The sequence below is a fragment of the Phaenicophaeus curvirostris genome, chromosome 5 (genome assembly GCF_032191515.1).
Source record: "Phaenicophaeus curvirostris isolate KB17595 chromosome 5, BPBGC_Pcur_1.0, whole genome shotgun sequence".
NCBI lineage: Eukaryota > Metazoa > Chordata > Aves > Cuculiformes > Cuculidae > Phaenicophaeus > Phaenicophaeus curvirostris.
The window spans coordinates 60,390,631-60,414,658 of NC_091396.1; the positions used below are offsets into that span (position 1 = coordinate 60,390,631).

The 24,028-nt window shown below is 44.7% G+C and overlaps 1 protein-coding gene across 3 annotated transcripts; it reads right to left on the minus strand.

Moving 5' to 3' along the window:
• Positions 1-292: 292 nt before the first annotated feature.
• On the minus strand, positions 293-6,830 carry ZBTB42 (zinc finger and BTB domain containing 42). 3 transcript variants are annotated; one of them, XR_011337573.1, is made up of 3 exons: positions 6,721-6,830; positions 3,412-5,436; positions 293-517 (listed from the first exon to the last, which is right to left on the minus strand). XR_011337573.1 is itself a non-coding variant. In XM_069858945.1 (2 exons), exon 2 carries the CDS (start codon positions 5,420-5,422, stop codon positions 3,995-3,997), a length of 1,428 nt encoding a protein of 475 aa, XP_069715046.1. In that variant the 5' UTR covers positions 5,423-5,436; positions 6,721-6,830; the 3' UTR covers positions 671-3,994. The 3 variants fall into 3 exon arrangements, 2 of the variants coding, with proteins under 2 accessions (XP_069715046.1, XP_069715047.1); XM_069858945.1 differs by lacking the exon at positions 293-517 and having other exon boundaries at positions 671-5,436; XM_069858946.1 differs by lacking the exons at positions 293-517; positions 6,721-6,830 and adding an exon at positions 6,156-6,185 and having other exon boundaries at positions 671-5,436.
• Between the last annotated feature and the right edge of the window lie 17,198 nt (positions 6,831-24,028).

Genomic DNA, 24,028 nt, shown 5'->3' on the forward strand with positions numbered 1-24,028 from the left:
TTTTCCTCCCCAGAGCAGCAGCTGGCACAGGAGGAAGAGTGTGCGAGCTGCCTAATTCCAGCTCCTGCCAAAGTCAACCCAAGTTTTAAGGTGGACTTTTGCAGGAGTTATATCAGACCTCAGATCTCCTTAGTTTGAGAGATTTGGCGCCTGAGAGAACCCTTCCATGCAAGTTGGCTGCTATTGCTTCCATTCAGCCTCATGGTGTTTGGATGCTGGGAGGCACTGGTGCCCTTTGCTGCCCGTGCACACTGCACCACTTCAGCATCCATCACTTCAGCATCCCGGTCCCCAGCACCCGCCTGCAGCTGTGAAGAAGCATCACGCAGGGCAGGGCTGGTCCAAAGCTCACTCGGGGCACAGGAGGGAGAGTTGAGCCCATTTAAACCCCCCTGGTACTCTGGTTAAAATGCAGAAGTGGTGCTGGTTTGAGTCCTGCCCAGTTACTAATGAAATGCTCAGTCAGGCTCTGACCAAGATAAGGCTGCTCCTCACGTGCCTAAAATTCCACATGGCCCTGAAAAAGAAAGAAATTATTACAGCATGTAATAACAATTTTTAAAAAAGCAGCACAATCACTTGTAAAAAATATTAATAAACCCCGAAATAACAAATATTAATCGATAATAATAATAAACCAAAAATCACACCCCTTCTGCTAAAGGGAGGAGGCGGCCCAAGCTTACAACTCTAGCACGTTTTATTTTGTGTAAATTTATAGACAACAAACCTAGTCACGATTGTCACATTGTACAGCACATACCAATACAGTTGCAAACAGAACTCCACACAAAACTAAGCGCTAACAGTAGCTTGAATCACTCTTCCTGCGATTGTCGTATCTAGACTAACAGTATTACGCTAACACTGAAGAAAAAATAGTTCACTATAAAACAGTGATAGAACGTTTTTATAAAATATATTCCATTCCAATAGCTTTTCTACATACTGTATACTATAAAACTCTCCCACAAAAATTAGTGTCTTTAAATATACATATTTAATCTGAACTGCACCAAGATTAAAAACAATTAAAAATATCAATGATTTTTTTTTACAATAACTTCACAGTATTTGTTTGTAGTAGAAGACAAATCCAGTGTTTAAAATGCAGAGCAGGACCATCCCCTACAGAGACAGCAACCGCCCCACAGTGAAACAGTATATGAAGAGACAGCATTAAGTGTGCAATGTTTTTAGTACTTCTCTGTAGAGTCATGAACCATTTGAATACATGTTCCGAGCTATTGCAACTTAAAAATGAGAGACACAGACATAGCAAAAAAAAAAGTTACCTTAAGAACAAAAGTAAGTGCAAACGTGTTGGGTTTTTTTTTTTTTTTTTTACTTTAGAAATTCAAGCTATGAGGAGTGGGAACACAAATACCAGACTAGGAGAACAGCATGTTCATGATGTAGTAAAGAATGAGAAAGTATTTTTTTCTTGGTTTTTTGTTTCTTTTTTTTTAAAAAAAAAAGAAAGAACTTTTGCCCCATATTCACTGCAGTACAGAGCATGCTCATAGCATTAGTTAAATGAATAATTTCTATACTAAGGTCAGACACAAAATTGTTTCAGTTTTCCCTGCTCCACACACTAATGATGTTCTTACGGCACATCCTATTTTATGCTCTTCTAAAAAAAAAAAAAAAAAGAAAGAAAGAAACAACAGTAACTGAAGGCTGAAATGCAAAAAAGTGTCACAAGAAAGAAAAACTAAGATTACCAGCTTCAGTAATGCTGACTCTACATTAAACTCTTCACATGTCGTTCAACATGCAAAATCCATTGTTATAAAATTTAAAGTGAAGTGTAAATTAACTAGTTTTGAAATAGATTAACAGTAATAATTCCACTTCAAAAAAAAAAAATCTAATAAATACTATATCAAGTACGTTCAGGAGAAAAAAATAACTTAATTTTAGTAGAAAGAAAAATAACTTAATTTTAGTAGATTTTGTTCAGTGCTATTTCCAATCACAGCAAAAAAGAAAGATAAAAAAAATGAAAAAACTGATTAAGTAGAATAAGACCACAGTACCAAAAGCCACTTGTGTTCAAGATACAGTACTCTCCCACAACTTTCATATGTAACAGGTTCAGCAAAAATATTTTACAGTCGAGAAATCAGACTGAAAACATCAAAACCCAAAACTATAAATAGAAGCAAAATTTCACATTACATGTACATTCATAGTTTAAGAGATGAATAATAAGAGGAGGTTGTAACAAGTATATCCTGATTTTCTTTAAAAGAGGAAGTACTTATTTAACAAAAAAATAATATCAATCTCATATTATTTATGTAGGTAGTGCTCAGTTTTTGGACCAGAGGGGGAAGGCATTGGGAAATTTTTTCTTCATAAGATGAAATACAGTATTTTAAGCACAGCTTTTTAAAACAATCTAACTCAGTGCTTCAAATTCATTTAAAAATAAATACTTCAGTTTCACAAAACAACTCCAGGAGTGTCAGGAAAGCTGGTGAAGCAACATTAACGCAGCAGAACAACATTCAAAACCCTCGGATATTATTATTATTATACTCCAGTCCCATGTACATGTACCTTGAATGAGTAATTTGACTGGAAAAGAATAATCTGATATTTACCAACATGCACAGACCAAAGGATGCTCTATTAGGCAAGTAACTGAGTTATTTGGACTAAAACTGGTTGTAGTTACAGGCAGCCTCAGTTTACAAACAAAGTTAAAACAACACCTAAAAATACCCCAAAAACCTCCCCTGAAAAGGTGAGACATAGGGGAAAGTCGGGTCACATTTCCCTGCAGCAGTTTATCTTCACACCGCCCCTTCGGAATACCAGCAATCGCACAGAAATTGGCCCAGAGGGAATCATCAACTTCAGAAAAAATAAAATTAAATTAAATTCTGAGCTGCTGATTGTAGCATAGCAGCCGCAAACTTTTTGGACAAGATAGCAGGGCACCTCCTAATACAGGTGGTACGAGTTACCTTAAACTAAGCAACCCAGGAGCTACTTCAGCGTTGTCCCCCACCAAGGGGGACAGGATCAGCCCCTGGGTGCTGACATGGGAATGAAGTTTCTCACGTATCTTATGATTTTCCATATGTTTTCGTGCACATCCTTCAATTTTTTGGGAGCGAATATGCTGCAGACAGGAGGAGTTTTTCCATTCGTGTTTTACGCACAAAAGCAGCTTTTCAGGTCAGCCCACAGGTGAGGGTGGGTGGGAAGGGAAAACTTAAGTCAAAGCCCAAGGCAAACAATTCTTATTCAGATTTTAGAACCAATGGCAGAACTATTCTAATATAACAAAGAGAATAAAAAGTGACTAGTACCAAAGACACAGCCAGGATTCCTCAACCCCCTTTATAACCTGGGCCAACTTAAGGTCTTGTCTAGAGAGTGACTATGGCCACTTACTCCACGATACACAGACAAGTTTGTCTACACTGAAAATGTATTTAAATCAGGGTTCATCTCTTCAGATGTTTCTGTGCAACACACAGAGAGCATTAGAGAAGCTTAATGGAAGCCAAATTTTTCCCCAGAATTTGCTGATAATCTTTTTTTCAAACTAAAAAAAAAAACCACACCAAAGAAAAAAAAAAACCCTCCTGACCATGAAGCAAGTACTTCCAGCATGAAAACAGATGCTAAATCATCGCAGGATTACTTAGATCATTTCAAATTAATAATGTAACATGGGTGCGCAAGAGAAGACCTAAAGGACAGTGCTGGGAAGGGAGGGTGGCAGGGCAAGGGGGGAGATGGAGAGGTGGAAGGATTGCATTAAAAGGCCTCTGGAGCGTATACCTCTGCATCTTTTAAAGATCATATACCTGAAGTGAATATCACCAAAGTAAAATAAAGGAGGGGAGGGATTAAAATTCAGGTGCTGCCTTTTCCTCCTGTTTTGTTTTAAAGGGGGGAAGAGGGGGCAAAAAAGAAAAAAAAACCAAAACAGAACAAAACCAAACACCAAAACAAAAAAAACCCACGCATCTCAAACAACCAAGGACTTCACAAGGCCACAGTGAAATTTGCGGATATGTCTGTACAAGTCCCCAGACTGCGTGAACCGTCTCTCGCACCACTTGCAGCCGTGGGGTTTCTCCCTGGTGTGCACCACAGCGTGGCGGCTGAGGTTGTGGGAATACTGGAAGCTCTTTCCACACTGGCCGCAGGTGTAGGGCTTCTCTCCAGAGTGAGTCCTCTCGTGCCTCTTTAACGTGTACATGCAAGAAAAAGTCTTTCCGCAGAGGGTGCAAGTGGGAACAGAGCCGTCGGGGGACAAGCGGGTCCGGGAGCCGTCCTTGTCACGGAAATGAGAGCTCAGGTGAAGCTGAAGGATGTGCGGGCTCGGGAACACCTTGCTACAGAGGGGGCAAATGCAGATATGCCCGGGAGGCACGAGGACACCCGAGGAGATGTCCGACGAATCCATGTCATCCTCGCTCTCGTCTCGCTCTTGATCTATATCCTCCTCCCGGGCATGAGAGCTGCCATTCCCCGCGAACATGTGTCCTAACCCTGTCACTAGGCTTTTGGCTGAATTCCCAAAATGCTGACTCTCCGGACTCCTGGCTTCGCCGTCCTCCTGATCTGACAGCAAGTCTTGTTCATCTTTAACAAGTGGCTCGGTACCCTGCTGCTGGCTGTCGGAAGCCAGCTGTCCAAAGACATAGGAGGGGTGTAAGGAATCTCTCCCCAGCACGGGCTTGAAAGACAAATCCAGCGCACAGTCCACATCACTCGAAGCCAGGGGATGGTTAACAGACCTTTGGGACAAAGGTCCTGTGGAACTATTGACATTAGCCTTTGTTTTTCCAGCTGCTGCGGCACACGGTTCTGCCTCTGTCGGCACAGAGCTGACACTTATATGATCAGAGGACCAGGCGGGGTGACTGCTGACCTTTTCTTTGCCTGCTGCTCTCTCATATTCTGCAACGCCGAATTTTTGTTTGCTTCCTGGGTCAAACTCGTGGACCAGGGGCGCTCCGGCGTCTAGAAAATGCTCCGCTTTCTCCAAACCAGCCGCCTCATCATTAATCTTCTCTTCCGAGCATAATTCTTTATCTTTCAACTTGCCCTTGCAGACTTTCACAATGTCATACATGTGAAGGTAGCTCGCCGCAGCCAGCACGTCTTCGACCGGGAGACTGTTGAATTCCAGCTTCCCCTCGTACATGAATTCGAGCAGCAGGCTGAAGGCAGGGGCTGTGACAATGTCACTGTTCAGATGCACAATATCCCTTTTGTCTAACTGGTCCCTGTAGAAAAGATGGAAGTACATACTGCAAGAGGCAAGGACGGCTCTGTGAGCTCGGAATTGAGCTTCTCCAACTAAAACAGTACAGTCACACAGGAAGCCCTGGTGACGCTGCTGACTCAGACACTGCAGCAACTGGCGGCTATGGTCTGGAAACTCCATTCTTCCTTCATAACCTGTTCAAAACAGGAAAAACTTGAATGCTACTGTAAACTAAAGCCTCCTAGCAGCTGTAACAAACAGATCAGCTTTTTGGTAACGCAAGCCAAAGAAACAGCCTTGGAGATAACGTTTACTGTTAATTGTCTGTAATAGTTTGGGGAAGGGGGGGGGGGGGCAGGGGGAGAAGGAAAAAAAAAAACCACAACACAACATGCTTCTCATCCTTTCGCACCTGCTCTGAACAGGAAAAACTTGATTGTAAGTAAACAAAAGCTAGTAAAACAGCAGCCCCTCCAACCTTTTGTTTCTCCCACCATGCACTTTAATGAAATTAAGAGGAGGAAAGCGCACACGCACATACAAAAAAAAAAAATAAATAAAGGCATAAACTCCCAGTGTGTCTTCCCAGCAATGCAAACTCACGGCATCTTTTAATAAAGTGTATTACCCACGTCACAAGCACACACAGCCACACACGCACGCACATTTAAACTTTATCCTCAGTCATTATGCACCGAATCCCAACAAAACCAGTGGCGGCTGGAGCCAGGGAGAGGATTTTTTGGTTCTGCAGTAGGTTTTGCGGGGGAGAATCGCCCCAAAGCGTGGAAAAGGAGGGAATAAAGGGAGAGGGGGGTGAAAAAAAAGTTTCCCTTGAAGTTATTAAAAGGCAAAGGGGGGAGTTAGGGGGGTAAGGAGAGGGCTGAGGGTGCGACCTGCGGAGGGCACTTACCTTGCGGGCAGGAGGGGACGCGGGTGCAAGCGAGGCAGGAGGAGGAGGAGGAGGGAGGGAGGGGAGGAGGAGTGCTCGGTTTGCTAATTACACCGCAAGCTGGAGAGTCAGCTGCTCTGACTTCACTGCGATGGAAATGCTACCTCCAGCTGTGCGCCTTTTAATGCCATATGTTACTCCAAATCTCGCTACCAGCCAACCACAGCTTGCTGCCTTTTAAAGTTCCAGCAGCCCCATTTATAGCCCGCGATTAAACCCCGCAAACTTACCCCGAGCCCGCACCCCCCCCCCAACACACACGCTCCCCCCACACCCCGAGCCCCCCCCTCCGAGCCCCCAGACCCCCCACCCCCCCCCCAAAGTTGCTCCGCGCAGCGCGGTGACCTTCGCTTGGAGAGGGGGGGGGACCCCGCGGAGCTGCTTGTTTGCACCCCCCCCACCCCCCCTCCTTTTTACAAAGGCGCTGCCCAACTTTGCAAGGAGGAGTTTTCTCGTTTGCAAAAAGGAGAGGAAACCTAAAAAACAAGGGAGGGGGTCGGGGGGCTGTCTGAGCGCGTTGACTCACCGGGGAGCGGCGGGGCTGGCGCTCCGCATGTGCGCGGCTTCTCCGCGGGCGCGGCGGGGCTGGGGAGCAGGTTGTTCGCCGGCCGCTCTCGCGATACTTTCCCTTCTCCGAGCCCTGGATGTGCGATTGTGTGTGTGTGTGTGTGTGTGTGTGAGTGAGTGTGAGTGTGCGTGTCCCCGTCTGGTGCGCACAATAGCCCCCCCCGCCCCGCCGGTGCGCGCTGCGGGCTGCGCCCAACCCCCCCCCCCCCCCCGCCTCCTCCTCCTCCTCCTCCTCCCCTTCCTCCACCTCCTCCTTCTCCACCTCCTTCTCCTCTCCCACCTCCCGCTTCTCCTCCTCCTCCTCCCGCATCGCCGCCGTCCCGCTCCCAAACTCCGCAGCGGATCCGCCTCGGGACCCCCCCCCCCCCCCCCCGAATCGTTGAGTTGATAAATCGCAGATGCCTACGGATTTTTTTTATTATTATTATTTAATTTTTTTTTCACCACCCCCCCCCCCAAGATGACCTTTGCGAGAGTTGATTTGAATTTTAAATGTGAATGAGCCAGAAGCGAGCGGAGGGGCGCGGGGAACGAAACCCACCGCGAAATTGCGGCTGCTGGAGCATCGCAGCCCCCCCCGCCCCCGTCCCGCTGGGAACCGGAGGGGGGGGGAATAGCCCTGCCGAGGGGCTCCCGGGAGCCGGAGAGGGGGGAATATCCCTGCCAGGGGTGTCCCGGGAGCCCGTGGGATGCGGCAGGAGGAGGCGCCGCTTGGAGCGGAGCTGGGGGTCCCGGGACAGGCTAAGGCTCAGGGCTTTGCTGGGGGGAAAGAGGGATGGGTTTGAGAACTCTGTTGGATTTTGGGGTGCGGAGAGAGCCCCTGGAGGAGTCCCAGCCCCTGCTCCAGCCTCCAGGAGCAGCAGGGAAGCTCCTTTCTCTCCCCTCCCCTGGGCTGCCTCGTCTGGGTTACAGCATCCCTAGGATAGAATCATAGAATCGCCAGGTTGGAAGAGATACACTGGATCATCGAGTCCAACCATTCCTAGCAACTTCTTATTTCATTATATAAGTGCGTTTCCCCGTGCAAGCCGGTGGCGTTGGCACCTTCGAACATCAGGTTGAAGCGCTGGTGTAATTGTTACTGATTTAGTGAAGTCCTTTGATATTTTATCTTTAGGCTTTTTATCACAGATGTCGAGGAGCGCGTTGGCAGCACCGCTCTTCTTCCACAGCCTTCAACTATTTAACTCCACTGGCAGCCAGCACCAGCATATTTGTGCAGTTTTTGAGCATCGACGACTGCATTGTCACAAAACCCTCCTCAGTTATTTGGAACCATTCAAACTGGGGAACTCCAGCCCAGAATGCAGAGGTGCTCGGCCCCAGTGAAAGGCTTAAAGGTCTTGGGGTTAAATCTGTCACCGTTCAATAAAGCCGAGAGCTTTATCTGTTTGTCCACAATTGCAGACACGATGAAGAGGAACTATCTGTCCTTTTAAGGACAGTTTTATCCTGCATTCTCAGCCTGATAATACAGGCTCTGCGAAAAGTGGAGCAATTTCTTCCCCAAAGTGCAAGTGTGGTTTCCATTAAGTTACTCTGTGGATGTGTCAACTTGTAGAGTTTTGCCGTCTTTATATGCTGGAAATAGGGATGGTTGGACTCGATGATCTGGTAGGGTCTTTTCCAAGCTGGTGATTCTATGATTCTATGACTCTATGATTCTATGAAATGTTAGGCAGTGCCTTGTATTCATGTGAATTATGCTGCTTGGCAGAAATTCCTTATTTTGTGTAATTAATTGTTCATTTTTCCCCTTCTCCTCTTTAATAATGCGGGTGGGGGATGAGATTAAAAAAGAACCAAGATTTTAGTTCCTGTTTGGGTTCTGTAAGCTACGAATAATTGCCTACAATTTAGCAGTCTCTTATTTTTAGTAAACCAATTACAATTTAGCATTAACTCTGTGGTCATTACTGAGTTTGAAATGTCAGAAAATGCAGCAGCAATCCCCTTTTCTCTAGATGCCCGTTTTGCATGTAGTTGGCTTGCTGTTAAGGGCCTCAAGTACTATACTCACCTTCACACCAAGGCAACAACAGATACAATGCAGGCGTTGAACTCATTTAACTACGGTTGTATAAAATACTGGTAGTACGACTCTTTAATGTAAACAAGCCTGAAGTGATTACTGGAGGCAAGGCAACAAGAACTGCCCCAGAAACTTTATTCCAAGAGCTCCCACGTTCCTGAAGGCTGTCGTGGAAGCACGATGTGGTAAGCCAACTGCCTGCTTTCATCTCCCTGGCCTCTGAGCCCTTTGCAGGTTGAAGGCTCCCCTGCCACAAAGCCCAGAAGAGGCTCCATTTTCAGACCTTCCCCAAGGGAACAGAGCCAGGCAGCAGCTGCTCGGCTGATAAGGAACTTTCTGACCCTTCTCAGGGGAGACCATGACCATTACACCACTGAACACGAGGACAAAGACTGATGGAAGATGTCAGGAACCACTGTACTAGGCATCCTTGTGCTGCCATGTGCATTCCTGGGTCTGGTTAAAACCCTCCTGAGTGCCAGCAAGTGTTTTGCTGCTTATGGAGCCTTCTAGAGTAGAGCAGAAAGCCCAGATTTAGGGTAGAGAAAGTGAAGATCAGTGGTGCTGGCAGGGCTTTCATTTGCCAAGCGAGGCTATTCCTGCTCCTCGTTGTTTATGCTGCCTGGACACCAGCCAAAGCCTTCAGAAATTAGTAGGAAAACCAACTGGATCAGGTCCATAAAACCTGAGGAATCGCTTCCATTCTAACCCCTTTGATCCCACAAGAGTATATGTTTACGGAGTGGGGCCTCTCTAGCCCTCTTTGTTGGCCAAATGCAGAAGTGGTAGCAACAGGTTTTTCATGCAATTTAATCATTTTCCCTCTCACTGCGTTGGGCAGATGCTTTTTTGTGTTTGCTTCTGGATGATTTATGTTCTTTTTATTTTTTTGTAGCGCATCTTCTTTGTGGTTGTCCAGTTGCATTTCAGAGGGAGAGTCAGGGCTTGAGACTGTTTAATACCTGCAGGGCTAGAAGACATTTTCAGCACATTGGTCATAGTGAGGTTTATTTGCAGAAGTTTTTCCAAACTTTCCCAAAGGCTGGTTTGTCCCACGTGGACAGCAGAAGGACCAAATGCTTCATTCCCTTCTCTGAAACAGGAATTCAACTGCAAAGGATGCTGAGCCCTGTGGTGTAAACAACAGGGCACAACAACCCTATGCAGTGCTACAGACTAGGAGAAGTCTGTCTAGAAAGCTGCCTGGAGGAGAGGGACCTGGGGGTGTTGGTTGACAGTGACTGAACATGAGCCAGCAGTGTGCCCAGGTGGCCAAGAAGGCCAATGGCATCTTGGCTTGTATCAGACAAGGCGTGACCAGCAGGTCCAGGGAGGTTATCCTCCCTCTGTACTCGGCACTGGTGAGACCGCTCCTCGAATACTGTGTTCAGTTCTGGGCCCCTCACCACAAGAAGGATGTTGAGGCTCTGGAGAGAGTCCAGAGAAGAGCAACAAAGCTGGTGAAGGGGCTGGAGAACAGGCCTTATGAGGAGCGGCTGAGAGAGCTGGGGTTGTTTAGCCTGGAGAAGAGGAGGCTGAGGGGTGACCTCATTGCTCTCTACAACTACATGAAAGGACGTTGTGGAGAGGAGGGTGCTGGCCTCTTCTCCCAAGTGACAGGGGACAGGACGAGAGAGAATGGCCTCAAGCTCCGCCAGGGGAGGTTTAGGCTAGACGTTAGGAAAAAATTCTTTACAGAAAGGGTCATTGGGCACTGGAACAGGCTGCCCAGGGAGGTGGTTGAGTCACCTTCCCTGGAGGTGTTTAAGGCACGGGTGGACGAGGTGCTGAGGGATATGGTTTAGTGTTTGGTAGGAACGGTTGGACTCGGTGATCCGGTGGGTCTCTTCCAACCTGGTTATTCTGTGATTCTGTGATTCTGTGATTCTGTAAAAGGAAGAGCTGCCAGTGGTGTCCACAGATTTTCCCCAATTTGCAATCCACTCCAGCCCTTCCTCTGCAGTCAAATCCAAGGTCAGCATTCAGGGGGTTGCTCGGTTTCCACTCGAGTCATAAAAGTGGGCATGACCTTCCCAAAGATCTTTTCGAGCACGTCACCTGAGACTCAAGGAAGCATTAACTTGCACTATTGCCATTCCAGACATTAATCAGGACGTATATTGCAGACAGTCTCCTGAGCAGCGTGCTTATGTGAGTCGTATTTGTTTTATGGCTGTCCTGCTGATTTCTCCCTGATAATGAGACCCTGTGTGTGCACTGGATTATTTGTGAGTATATATTGTAGCAGCTAGGGCCATTGTCAAATCATCCTACCAAATTGATAGGCTCATAGCACTGAGCTGCATCTATAAATTACATATTAACTTGTTGTATTTGCTGTAACATGGCTATCAATAAGGAGACACCAGTCTAGTGACAGGCATTAAGAGCGCAAAGGACTCTGCAGAGGTATGGCTGGCGCAGCTCACATTCAACTCCACAGCAAGAGCTTGCAACATCCCCATCCGAACCAGCCAGGCATTTAATATTACACCTGTACTTCAGCTCCTTTGTCAGCAGCTGGGATGCAGCTTCCTCTCAGTTATTCATCTTCCGTAGTTTCACTCAGCTTGCCTAGCCCTCAGCTTCTGGTTGTTTTTGTTACAATCTGCCATGTTCTGGATTTCTAGAAATGGTAAATGAAGGTATTTTTTCAGCCTTTAAAAATTCATTGGGTTTTTAGTTTTTTTTTTCTGTAAAGGGAGCACACTTGGTTTGCAGTGGTGAAGGAAATTTGCCTGGCATTGGTAAAGCACGCTCTTCTCTCTTAGCAGTTTTTTACCTCTTTCACCCTCACTAATCACCCTGGTAGCCTTATTTTAATGTTGCCTGGACTTTATTTTGCACCCTCAGAATATGATATATGTTTACTTAAAAAAAATCTAATATAATAAACCAAGTTATTTCCTTTAAAATATTTATTTTATTTATTTATGCAGCCCCAGGAAGGAAATCTCAGAACCCATGTTATAAATTAACAGGTGTACAGAAGTTTGTAGCAGGATATATAGAGAATGGCGATGAAAGGCAATAAATAACAGTGGACATTAAGAGACAAAACCAGTGTCTGCTTTGGGACCAGGCGTAAGATTTATTAGGCCCAAACAAAACTCTCTAAGTCAGAAGCTGATATATTCTCAGATAAGCTGAGAAGCACTGGTAGGGTCCAGTGAAGGGTTGCTAATTTCTTATTAAAGAACAGCTTAATTGGTGTTGCTCTATTTGTAAGCAAATAATACACCGTGTTAACAATGCACTTTATTTTAGTAACTCCCAAAAGAGAAGAGGACTAAATACTGCAGAAGTGTTTTGCTAGATTAGGACTGGGAAATCTCACAATGGAAATACTTGCTAAGCAAAAATATAACCTAGAATAAAGAGCTTCACCCTAGTGATGTTCTGGAGCCAGTTTATCAGCAGTTTTTGGAAAATGTTTTGTCCCAGGATAAATCAATTTTACCTCCAGCTGTTACCCTGAGCTCTGTAAGGCAGAGAGTTGATGTACCAGTCCTACTGCCTGTGAAAGGTCTCTTCAGCAGGCTCCTTTCCGCTTTTGGGACTCGTGGGGTTGGCTGAACGTATTCTTAGAACAAGTGTTGTGATCCTCACTCCGTAAGCCTGCAATCTCAGGGCATAAAAGACTCTATCTTTTCCCATGTGTGTGGCATATAATTTTAGTCTTCTCTTGATTTTTGCTTTTCCGTGGGGTTTCCAAATCAACTCAGCTTGAGCAAACATAAACAAGCATAAGCATCCCAGATGTGAGTTAAAAACATAAAAGCCCAAACATCTCACTTTTCTCCACTCCCTGTGCTAAAACCTTCATTTGCTACACAGATCACACCGTCATTGCTTCAATCTCTTTGTTGCTGACCTTAGTGATGGCCATTTCTGCCCTCTCTAACCCATCCAGACAGCTGCAGCAGTCACCTCTACTGTTTATCCTTTTATCAGTTACTAAATCAAAACCAAGCTCTCTGCTCCCAGTCCCAAGACCCTCTGTCATTTGGAGCGCTGACAGCGGTGTCATCTTCCATCCCCCTTTGCCACCTTCCCTGGATGTTTTCTTCCTCCTTCACCCCTGTATCCTTTCTGTGCTGTCCACTGAGACCAGAATTGCCTCCCTGGCTCAAGGAGCAGCACTTCCATTAGAATCACTAATTCTGTTTCCAGACATATAAGCTAACAATTTTCAAACACATTAGGTCCCTTCAGCATGGACACCTGTCCTCCTCTTCACCACACCTCAACCCTTCTTTGGTGTTGCTCTCCTCAGTCTAGTCAGAGGAGCTGAGATGAGGATTTGAGCGGAACCGGCACTAGGTTTTGAGGTGAGTCTGGGAGCTCTGTCTAGAGAGAGACTGGGCTCAGTGTGCTTCCAACTTCTTTGGGAACCTGAATGCTAAATTGCACCTCTGAGAGCAGTCCAGCCCCAGGAAGCGGAGAGCAAGACATCATTTTTCTAGTCAAAAAGAGCTGCTGTTGTCTCAGGGCTGTGTGGTAGCCACCACGCTGGTCGCTCCATTTTCCTCTGATGTATTCCAGGTGGAGGAGAAGTCCAGAGAATGTCATGTAAAAAATGCAAATAAAAATATCATTCTAGACTTCCTTCTCTTATGTGTTGTCTGCCAAAACATTCGCTCCCCTCCTTGACTATTTTGCCTATGGATGTGTTTTACACTTTTATCTTGCTCTTCTGGTAAAAGAAGTAGTACTTGCTGTGAGTTTACATAACTTGCCTTTTATTGCTCTGGAAATGAATGTGGAGCTTTGGTCTTAATTAGACTCTCAGTGTAAGCCCTGTTTTAATGAATCACTGAAATATGTGAATAGCATTAGGCTTCAGAATACAGCTGCAGAGATGGGTTCATTCAGCTGGTCTCCCAGACGGGTCTACGGGGAGATGAGTGCTTAGCACTCAGGTGAAGGTGTAGTGAGGGGGAAGGGACTCCCCGAAACCTGAGCAGGGTTGATTTCAGTGCAGGTTGACCCCTGTGCCTGCAGAAGAGTTTTGATTTCTGAGCCCGTACTCGTGTACTGAACATTTCGCTCCTGCATCACAGCTTCACTTGAGCATGGACACCTGTCCTGCTCTTTACCACACCTCAACCCTTCTTTGGAGCTCCTCACTCTAGTCAGAGGAGCTAGGGTGAGGATTTGTGGAGAAGTGGCAACAAAGCCTCACTGTGCAACAAAGCCACAGACTTAATGGCATCAGGGATTCAGGCTGTGGTTTGAGATCCAGGTTATTATGTTCCTGAGTTCTTCCTGCAACAGAGCGAAGAGCCTGAGCTCCGCTTGCACCCACAGAGAAGGTTTTTAGTAGTTTGCTCTTGGAATCAAAATGAGATAGTAAAAAATGTGCAAAAAACTTAGGGAAAAAAATACCAGCTCTCAGTGTGTGTTCCTAATGCTTTTGCAAAGTGTCTGTTTTGTCTGGTGAATCTGGTGATTCTTATTAAAGAAGATTTGGGATAAAGGCATCCAAAAAACACCCAGCACTGCACTGAGCTGGAGGTCGGCCAGTAACAGTTAATAAGTGAAAGGAAACAACCTGGTATGGTAATTACCTGCTGAGAACCTGCAGGCATCACTGGTAGGATGTCACCTGGTCAGAGCAGGACGGGATGGATGGACCACTGGAAATGGTGCTGGTGACAGTATTTTCCGTTCAGTATATAAAGGAGTTTTGCAGAAATTGATGCAACGGCGAAATGTTCCTTTGCAGAAAACAAAACATGAACTAAACTAAAAGTAAAACAAAACAGATGAGGAAAGTTGCAGAAGAAGTCGCAATGGGCCCTGTTGGTTTTAGATCTCCCTTAGCCTGGCTGACCTTCAAGACCTAGATTTGAGGATGTGCCTAGATGGTCCATTTGGCTGCATGACCGTAGGACCTCGGTTTGCGCAGCCAGCAGTGCACACAGAGGGATGTGCTGCTGCTCGTTTCTGCCTCTAATTCCATAGTCCAAAAGGCTAAGTAGTTATTTTCAGCCAAGTGAAGCAGAGACAGCCTCCAGCTCAAGTCCAGAGCAACGTTCAAACTACACCTTCGTAATCAGGATACTCTCAAGCTCTCTGCTGTGTCTTGGGGGTGAATATGGGGGAGGATTTGTGGCTACAGGCATTTCAACCAGGCTTATAAGAAGGCAGGAAAAGAAAAGGAAAGCAGAGGACATTTTAAGATCAGTTAGGATTAAAAAAAACAGGATTTGGGGGGTTTGTTTGGTTATTGGGAGTTATGCCTGAACTCTCCCAGCTCAAGCACTGCATTTGATGCAGAATCAGTACTGAGAAGACCAGCTCTGATGCAGAAGCTGAAATCTCTGTCTCCTAACTAGGAGATCAGATTGCTGATTTAACTCATGTCTACAGGTAAGGTGGGCAAATGTTGAGAGATTTATGTAAAGGAGAGACTGAACTGATAGAGAACTCTGGGGAAATAGGCAAAACCTGAAGAGCAGACAAAGGAAAAAAATGGTGAAGTTCTTTAGAGAGGATGAAAAAAACCCCATTCTATTTACTGGAAAAATAAGATAGGTAAAGGCTAAATCCCACAATCCTTTAGTCATGCAAGGAATCCTGTCGACTTAAAGACTTGTGTAAAAGCATTTCTGTGGGCGAAGGATTTGTTGGACTGTGTCCAAAACCGGGTTAAGGTCGATGTTTTCACCGAGACGGCAGCCACCCTGGGTAGTGAATGGCAACCACGGGACACATTTTACCTGATGCATCGAACAAATAAATAAATAATACACACACACTCCCCAACTTTGGGAGACTGAGGGTGGCAGGGGGCTAACAGGAAGGTGACTCAGTGACCTGGGAGGCAGGGTTGGTGGTTATGACTCTGCTGTGGCTGAGTGCGGACCCTCCGCTGGAGAACTCCGCTGCCAGCACAAACTCGCCCAAGCTGTTTTGGCTTCTGGCCTAGAAAAACACAGGGCTGTTTTTTCCCTTTTGTGCTCAACTCCATTGCGCTGGGACAATGTGAGATTTTTAATTTTATACACAGGAGGAAGAAAGAATACAACTTTTTTTCCTTGTTTTTCTTTTTCTCCGCTGTACTTATCTTTGCCTGTGGCAGAGTTACAAAGCCAGGTCAGCAAATACTTTATTCCAGTGACAAGTTTTTGTGCAAAGGGTGCAAGGGGCGGCTGTGAGTGACCAGGGCACCTGTAATAGTCATAGAGAGAAGAGAAAACCCACGATGTGCTGCCCCCACATTTAACTTTCTGCAGCGGGTTCTTGAGCCGCAGACTGCCGGATCCAGTCAATACAGAAAGAGAGAGAGAGAGAGCAACAAGTGGAGCAGAAGGGAGGTTTTAGGTACTTAAAGCCTGATTGACAAATGAGATAAAAAGGCCTGTCTCACTCGCATCCTGCTGTTGGCACCGATGAGCGAGGGAGCCAAGTCGCAAATCTTGCACATGTCCAGGTGCAGGTACGCCTGGATGGAGATGAATGACTCTGGCCAGGTATGATTCTTCCCACATCTTCAACGCAGCTGCCACAGTGACCCTCGTGGATACCTGCCTGGCAGCACCAGGAAAGGCTCCACTCTGCCTCAACGAGCCCAGTCGAAAGAAGACAGAGGAAGACTTGCTCATCACCCTTATGTTCCTCCAGGACTTTGCAGAAGGTGCTGTGAACATGCACAGCCCTGATGCCATTGAGGCTTAACATGAGGCAGGTGCTCCCTGGATCAGGACCTAAATGGTTAATTTTCAAGTGGCTTCTTAGAGCAGATGTTCCCATGTGTGTCCCCTCCTTCCCTCTTCTGACACATTTCCTACACAAACAGCAGATTGCTTTGCTGCTGTCCTTTTGATCTGTGGGAGGGGGAGGAAAATCCCACACAAATGATATTAGTTCTCTTTTCAGGCAGGCTGGTGGCAGTGCATATGGGCATGTGCCTCCCTCTTACTTCTCCCTGCCCAGATGTCTTTTCTGGGACTTTCTTCTTTAGCCTTTGCCCACTTCTGGAGCTGCTTTTAAGGTTCCTTCCCTTGAAGTGTGGAAGGAAAGAAGACATAGGGTTGGGCAAATTGTGGAAAAATTATGATAGTGAAAAATTATGATAGCAAAAAGTTACTCTCTGTCTAAACACACAGAGAGGCCGGCATACAGGCTGATCTGCCTGCTGTCATGCTGCTGGTGCTCGTGTGGTGCCTCACACTTGTGTACCTGCTCTCCTCACAGGCACTGACAAATTAAGCTACACCCTCTGGGTGAGGCTTAAGGCCTTCTGGGGCAGAAGAATGTCTTTAAGTTTGTGTCCTAGACCATTCCCAACCCCATACTGGCTGTTCAGACTGGTGGGTTGTCAACATGCATGCCCATGTAGCCCCAGGGTGGTTTCAGAGGGATGGCTCTGGCAGTCTCAGTGTGAGGCGATTCAGGGAGGGATGGCAGGAGCCTGCAGGATTGGAGCAGTTCTTCCCTCTTTCTTCCAGGCAAAAGAACCAGGGGCAAAAGATCAGCTTAGCAAGACGGCAGGTTCAGGATGAATTAAAGGAGGTGATTCTTTATGGGATTGTGGTTAAGGTGTGGATCTCCTTGGCACAGCACCTTTGGGGTGCCAAGACTTGCAGTCTTGGATCTGGAGGACTATGAGAAAATTTCATGGTCGATAAATTCACCAAAAGGCATTAAACACAAGGCACTAGTTTTGCCTTAGAAAGCCATGCAGTGTTGACAGTGTGAAGAATATTCTGGGGAAGTATCACCGATTGCTCACCCCATCCTTGCATTCACCCCGCCATATCACTGCTGTTCATCGCTGGAGACAAGACACTAGACTAGATGTACCTTTGGCATGACCCAGAATGGCCTTTTTTTTTTATTATCTTGGGATAGGGAAGAAAGCTCGCTTTTATTCTGTTGCTGGTGGCAGTTGCAGAAGACCTCTAGATGGAGGTAGGTGTGGTGGCCACCAGTTTTTCTAGCATCATCCCCCTTAGAATCTTATTCGTTTAGGTCAGAAAAGACCTTTAAGATCACTGAGTCCAACTGTAAACCCAACACTACCAATGCAACCACTAAGTCATGTCCTCAAGCAGCGTGCCTACATCTCGTAAGTTCTTCCCATGACTCGACTGCTCTGAAAACAGCGAACAGTTCCTCCTGAGCTCTTTCTTAAAAGACCAGATATTGTTCAGGAAGAGCCTTTGGGATGTCTGGGATACTTAAAGCTGCTGGTGTCACAGCAGCTTGGGTGGATGGACCAACACAGGGCAGGACAAATGTATGAACTAACCTAACGCTGAGCTGGCTGGTGCTGAGAAATCTAAACACAGCCAGTGGAGTTTTGGAAATTGGATATTTTTCTTCATTTAATTGTCTTCTTTCCCTGCTTTAGCATCATGCTAATTTCTAACCCCCAGTAGTATCCAGGGCTCTCCTCTGTTGTCTTTGGAGGCTGCTATAACAAAACACCTGATTATTATAAGAATTATGTTTCTTGAGGCAGGGAATGGGAAGTCTCGAGTGTGCCACTGTGACCAGCCAAACAGCAAGCGTGGGAGGGACTGATTGAAATGCTCTAAATAACAAATTCTTTTAAACCAAAACCAATTCCAAAGAGATCCAGCATATTTGCAGATGTTATTCATACAGAAGGAGAGTCAAATATCATCAAATAATCCATTAAGCCTGACTTGCTTACTGGCTTAGAGAGGACACACTAAGCTTTGCACTTTATTTCACTTGGTTTCTTGAGCTTGTAACCAGAACCAGGTGGCTTGCAGCAGTCAGCCCGTATGTTCAATTCAGCTCCTTCTTCTGTAGTTAAAATTGTTAAAATTGCTTAGGAGTAATGAGCCCATGTCTGTGTGGCTGTGCACCAGCATTTCTGCAGAGACATAAAGTACACATGGATGCTGGGTGGAGAGGTGTAGTTAGGTGTGTCAGGGAGGGTGCATTCACCCTTCTTCCATGATGTTTCAAATGCAGCAGCTTTTCCAGTTCTGTTCGGGACCTTTCACTGTCTACAACTATCTGAAAGGAGGTTGTAGAGAGGTGGGCATTGGTCTCTTCTCCCAAGTGACAGGCAATAGGACAAGAGGGAATGGCCTCAGTTTGTGCCAAAGGAGGTTCAGATTGGACATTAGGAAAAATTCCTTCACCAAAAATGTTATGGGGCACTGGCAGAGGCTGCCCAGGGTGGTGGTTCTATCACAATCCATGGAGGTATTTAAAAGACAGGTAGTCTTAGGGATACATTTTACTAGCAAACAGGTATGGTTCGACTTCATGATCTTAAAGGTCTTTTCCAACCTAGTGATTCAATGATTCTATGATTTCTTAGATGGTGATCTTCTGATATCTTTGAATTTACCGAATTTCTGATTAGTGATTCACTTGGACTCCAGGGGGGCAGGGAAAACCCTGCCCAGTTCTTTGTCTTCCCCATTTACTTTTTCTCCATGCCTTCGCTGCAATCGATCAAGGAAAGTCTTCTTCTGAAAAGTACAGGCGTAGAAAATCTAGGGTTTGCTGCACTTTCATTTCCCCGTAACTTTTCTGAAGTAGATAACATGATAAGAAGCTAGAGACTGAAAAGAAAAGCAGCAAGGAAAATGGGGACAAATGAATCCCACTCCTCACCCTGGTATCTCCCCAACATCTTTAGTTTTGTTTTGTTCAGAAATAACAACAATAAGAAACGGAATTATTTATCAAGCAATCAAAAGCCCTTTGTGAATGTTCAAAAAAGTGTTTTTCTTAGTTTATTTCCATAAGTGTTGGGCTTCATTGCTATATATTCTCAGGGCTATTCCAAACGGGGGTTGTTTTCTGGGAGCATACATTTAGTTGAAAGGACTCCAGATTTCCCTGAAGGAAATTCATTTAAAATTCAGATGAAAGAAGGTGAGGAAGCGGGAAAACTGGAAAAAGTTAAAAATAAAAGCTGTGGAGAGAAGAGGATGATGTTAGGTGCACTCCCAGCCACCAGGAGCTCAGGTAGAATATGGGAGATGAGAATTCGCCCAGAAGCATGGGAAAAGTGGGGTCTTCACAGACCATGCAGGTGCATTTGCTCTTATACATTACTCTGTCCATCAAATCACATTCTTTGTACTATATGACTAAAATCTAAGAGCAATTTATTTGTTTTGTCTTTCCCAAAGTTGCTGGCATCCATTGTTCCCACCTTGCAGCTGGCCCATCCGTGGTACTAGCTCTTCTTCCCAGCTGCTTCCCAGGTCATGCCAAGGGCGTAACAAGAGCTTGGGGTGGTTGCTCTTCACATCAAGAGACTGTATGATGCATTTCAGCAAGTAAAACCATCATTTTATCAGTTTCATTGCCTTGCATGTAATACATATTTAGGACGTGTGTGCCCATATGATTTTTACCACTGAGCTTCTAACCCCGTGGCAGCCCTAAGGCTTAGTAGACTTACACACAGCAAGACTCAAATCCTTTCTTTTTAACATCAAATCATTCATTGCTGTATGATTTATTCAAAGGCTGCAGCATGGAAAGCAAGAAATGCCCATTGTTGCCAATAATATACTCATATGTGCAGCTTAATCCTGTAAACACGCACAAGTAAAGTTACTTACATATCTAAGTCTTTTGTGGCTGCAGTCATTTGAATGTGAACTCCTCAGTCTGAACACGCATCTGTACAGTATTTAACGCAAAGAGTTCGAGCCAGCCTGGGGTCTTTGTACTAAATATATAATAATTATTATAATGAGGGTATTAATGATTTGTTTGTGTGCTGTTCTTACATCTAGTGCCAAATATTCTATAGAATCTGTATCTGGGAAGAATTTAGCCCTTCGTATTTTATATCTGTAATAATCCATGACTGAGTTGCTGGATTCCATCTCATTTGTATATGCCATATTTTTTTCCAGAACATCTGTTTCAACCCACACTGGAGAGCTGCCAGATTAGTGGAAAGGATATGGTATAAAGAAGACTTTTGTTTCCTCTGAGCAAGGAGAAAAAATAAGTTACAAGTCAGTGCATATTGCCGAGAAGAAGCAACTTTTTCTCTCCAGAAGCAGATGTCCTGTAGTGTTTGAAAATGAAATGTTTTTGTGTCTCGCAGGCAAAGGTTCTGCGCTTCAACAATATTGATTGTCAGTTAGTACAGGCTGTCAGCCTGCCGTGGTTAACCTACCAGTTGTTGGAAAGACAATCATGAGCAATTAAGAATCACATTTCGCAGTTTCAAATGCATCCATATTGCCACTTTATTCAAAATTCTTTTTTTTTTCATGTTGGAAAGTACATTGGTGAGAGAGAAGGAGTTTTCTTTTTTCCTCCTGCCAACCATATTTTCATTGCTGGCCAAATTAAGAGAGATATATATTGCTCATAAACTTGCTGCAGTTTCTTGATTAAAATCTTACATGCAGCACTCCTTTCAACATCAATCTATAATAATAAGGAGGGAGTGCATTGCATTGCATGTCTTTGTGTAGTGCCTTGTATGCAAAGCACCAGGGAAGCATCAGGGAAAGATTCAGCTACAGAACAAGCAGTAATGCAGTAACAAAGGGCCGTTCTTCACAAGGATGGACCTCTGTGATTTGAAATGGGGAGACAAAAAGGAAGATTAAAACCAAGAAGAGCTGAAGGGTTAGTCTGGAGAAGAGGAGGCTGAGCAGAGACCTGAAGGGAAGCTGTAGCGAGGTGGGTTTTAGTCTTTTCTCCCAAGTAACAATGATAGGACAGGCCAAATGGCCTCACCTTCTGCCAGTGGAGGTTTAGATTGGACATTACAAAAAAATTTCTTTACTGCAAAAGTGATGAAGCATTGGAACAGGCTGTCCAGGTGAAGTCACCATCCCAGGAGGTGTTCAAAAAACATGTAAACGTGGCACTCCAGGACTCAGTTTAGTAGGTACAGTAGTGCTGGGTTGATGATCTTAGAGGTCTCTTCCAACCTTAATGATTCTGTGATTCCATTCTATGATTAGCAGTTGCAGTTACAAGGGTGCTGGCTATGCAGTGATTATGGGAACAGACGATAGAAGCAAAGTAGCAAAGTGCTGAAGTCAATCTATTATGTCAAGAAAAACAGTCCATGTGAGAAGAAACGCGGAGTGCTATGCAACCCCCAATCAGCAATGCCTGGGAAGTTTGTAGCTCTTGTCACACCTTTGCCAAGCACTTTTCAAGGCTTTGGTAGCTGGTGGCCTTTTAGAGGTAAATATCAGAAACTCTGGTTCTGGGCACCGTGTCAGCATAAATCAATGTGTCACAGCCTCTGTGCCAGGCGCTCTGCTCATAATGTTGTCACAAACTGCGAGGATGGCTGGTGATTTTGGTCCAAACATCTGGGAAACTTCTCAGAATCATGACCAACATGACTTAAAAGGACTTCAGGCAAAGAAAAATGCTGCCTTCTTTTCAAGAACTTTTACAAATCAAATGATTTCCTAAAAGCCACAAAAATCCATCAGTTCTTCCAAGACAGCACACCACTTGTGGCCTCAAAAGGGATTTCTGACTAGCAGATGACTCCTTCCATGGGATTTCTCAACACTCTGAGCCTCAGAAGACCTTCCCATCCCTCTGTCACCCACCTCTCGTGAAACTCATGCACAGTTAGGGTCCACAATGCTTAGGGGAATGGGAAGCAGCACCAGAAGATTCTGCTGGGGGGAACATGCCCTTTTCAGAACACATGAGATTCTGCCTTATACACAGGGCAGGCAAGTAAATGTCAAGCCCTAGGGAAGACCATATACATCATTCAGAGATTGTCAAGAGCAACTAGTAGAAAATATCAGCACTCACTTCACAATTAAGAATTTCAGAAAAACAAGTTGTCTATAAGCCTGTCCATGGAAAGGATTTCCTTCCCACCATGCATTCTTATCCACACCATCTTCATTACAAAAATCCCTAAACCCTGAGCAAAGTCAAAATGGAGCAAGCCAGCACTGGACCTGAGCTGATTACCGCAGTGATGCCTTGGCATCCTATCACTGATGGATTGATTATGTGAGGTCTTTATGATTTAGGATCTTGGAATTTCAGTATTTCAGAGATGATCAACAATTTGGGGCAGCAGTACCAGCAAATGAAAGGTACTGAAAATGGAGAATCACAAGGAAAAAAGGGAAATTATGCAGCTGAATAATATCGAGAAATCATCTCCCACACACAAATGTACACAGATTCTGATACCAGGGCTGGTATGAATACAGAAGTGCGGAGTTTCATCTTTAGTAAGGCTTTGTCAATTCAAAACTTAGATTAAAGGGATTTCTATGCGGTAGCTCTCTCTGACCATCTTTACCTCTCCTCTGTACAAAACACAAGTTTATGGTTTCACAATCACATTTTCCTATTTTTAAAACATGTTTTCTCTGCTGTCTTGCTTTGTGAGAAAGACACTGAAACTGCAAGAGAAACTGTCTCAATGAGGAAACTGAAATGACTCGGTGTACGGCATGTGAACAACAGAACAAAGTAAACATTGACAAAAATAGAAAGCAGTGCTTTATTTTCTCTCTGATCTTTCATTTTTAGGGGATATTTGTGATTACAGAGAACTTCCAACATTTTAGGCAAACAGGAGATATTTAAACAACTGATATAGTAGTTTAGGTGTTAGCATGCAAGGAAACAGTATCTTATTCTTACCGACAGCAGGATACATAGATTTCTTGTGTTTAAGACTCTTCCTGAAACTAGTGAAGACCTTTGCGTCACATTCAAAAACTAAGTGCTCTGTTGGTTTGATTCTTCTAGGTTTAAACACCCAAGGACACCAAATATGCTTTTCCCTCCTCTCCTATGTGTTTGCCTTTGACTTGAGGAAAAGTTTTCTTTCAAGTGATTTAAGCTGTGGAAAATGTCAGGTACCCTGAACACTGTGATTTCTGATCCCCCAAAAATTGATGATGATAACACAGACTAGCAACTTAGATCCATATTGAGAAAATGACTTGGCCTTATGCTAATCTCGATCAAACTGTTGACACTGATATTAAGCAAACACGCTAGGGTGTAATTATGTTTTATACTGATCTATGAAATATTCATGTAATAATAACGAATACATACATGCAATCATACAATATCATCAGCATAAACTGTGGTCAAATACATGATATTTGCAGTGCTTATACCTTGTTCATATAAATAAATATTCATTAGAACTGAAACTAATTATTGCATGTTCGATGACAGCTAAGAATATTAAGCAAGACTGTTGAATTATTCCTTCAAAGGCAATTCTGAAATGACATTCATTTTCAAG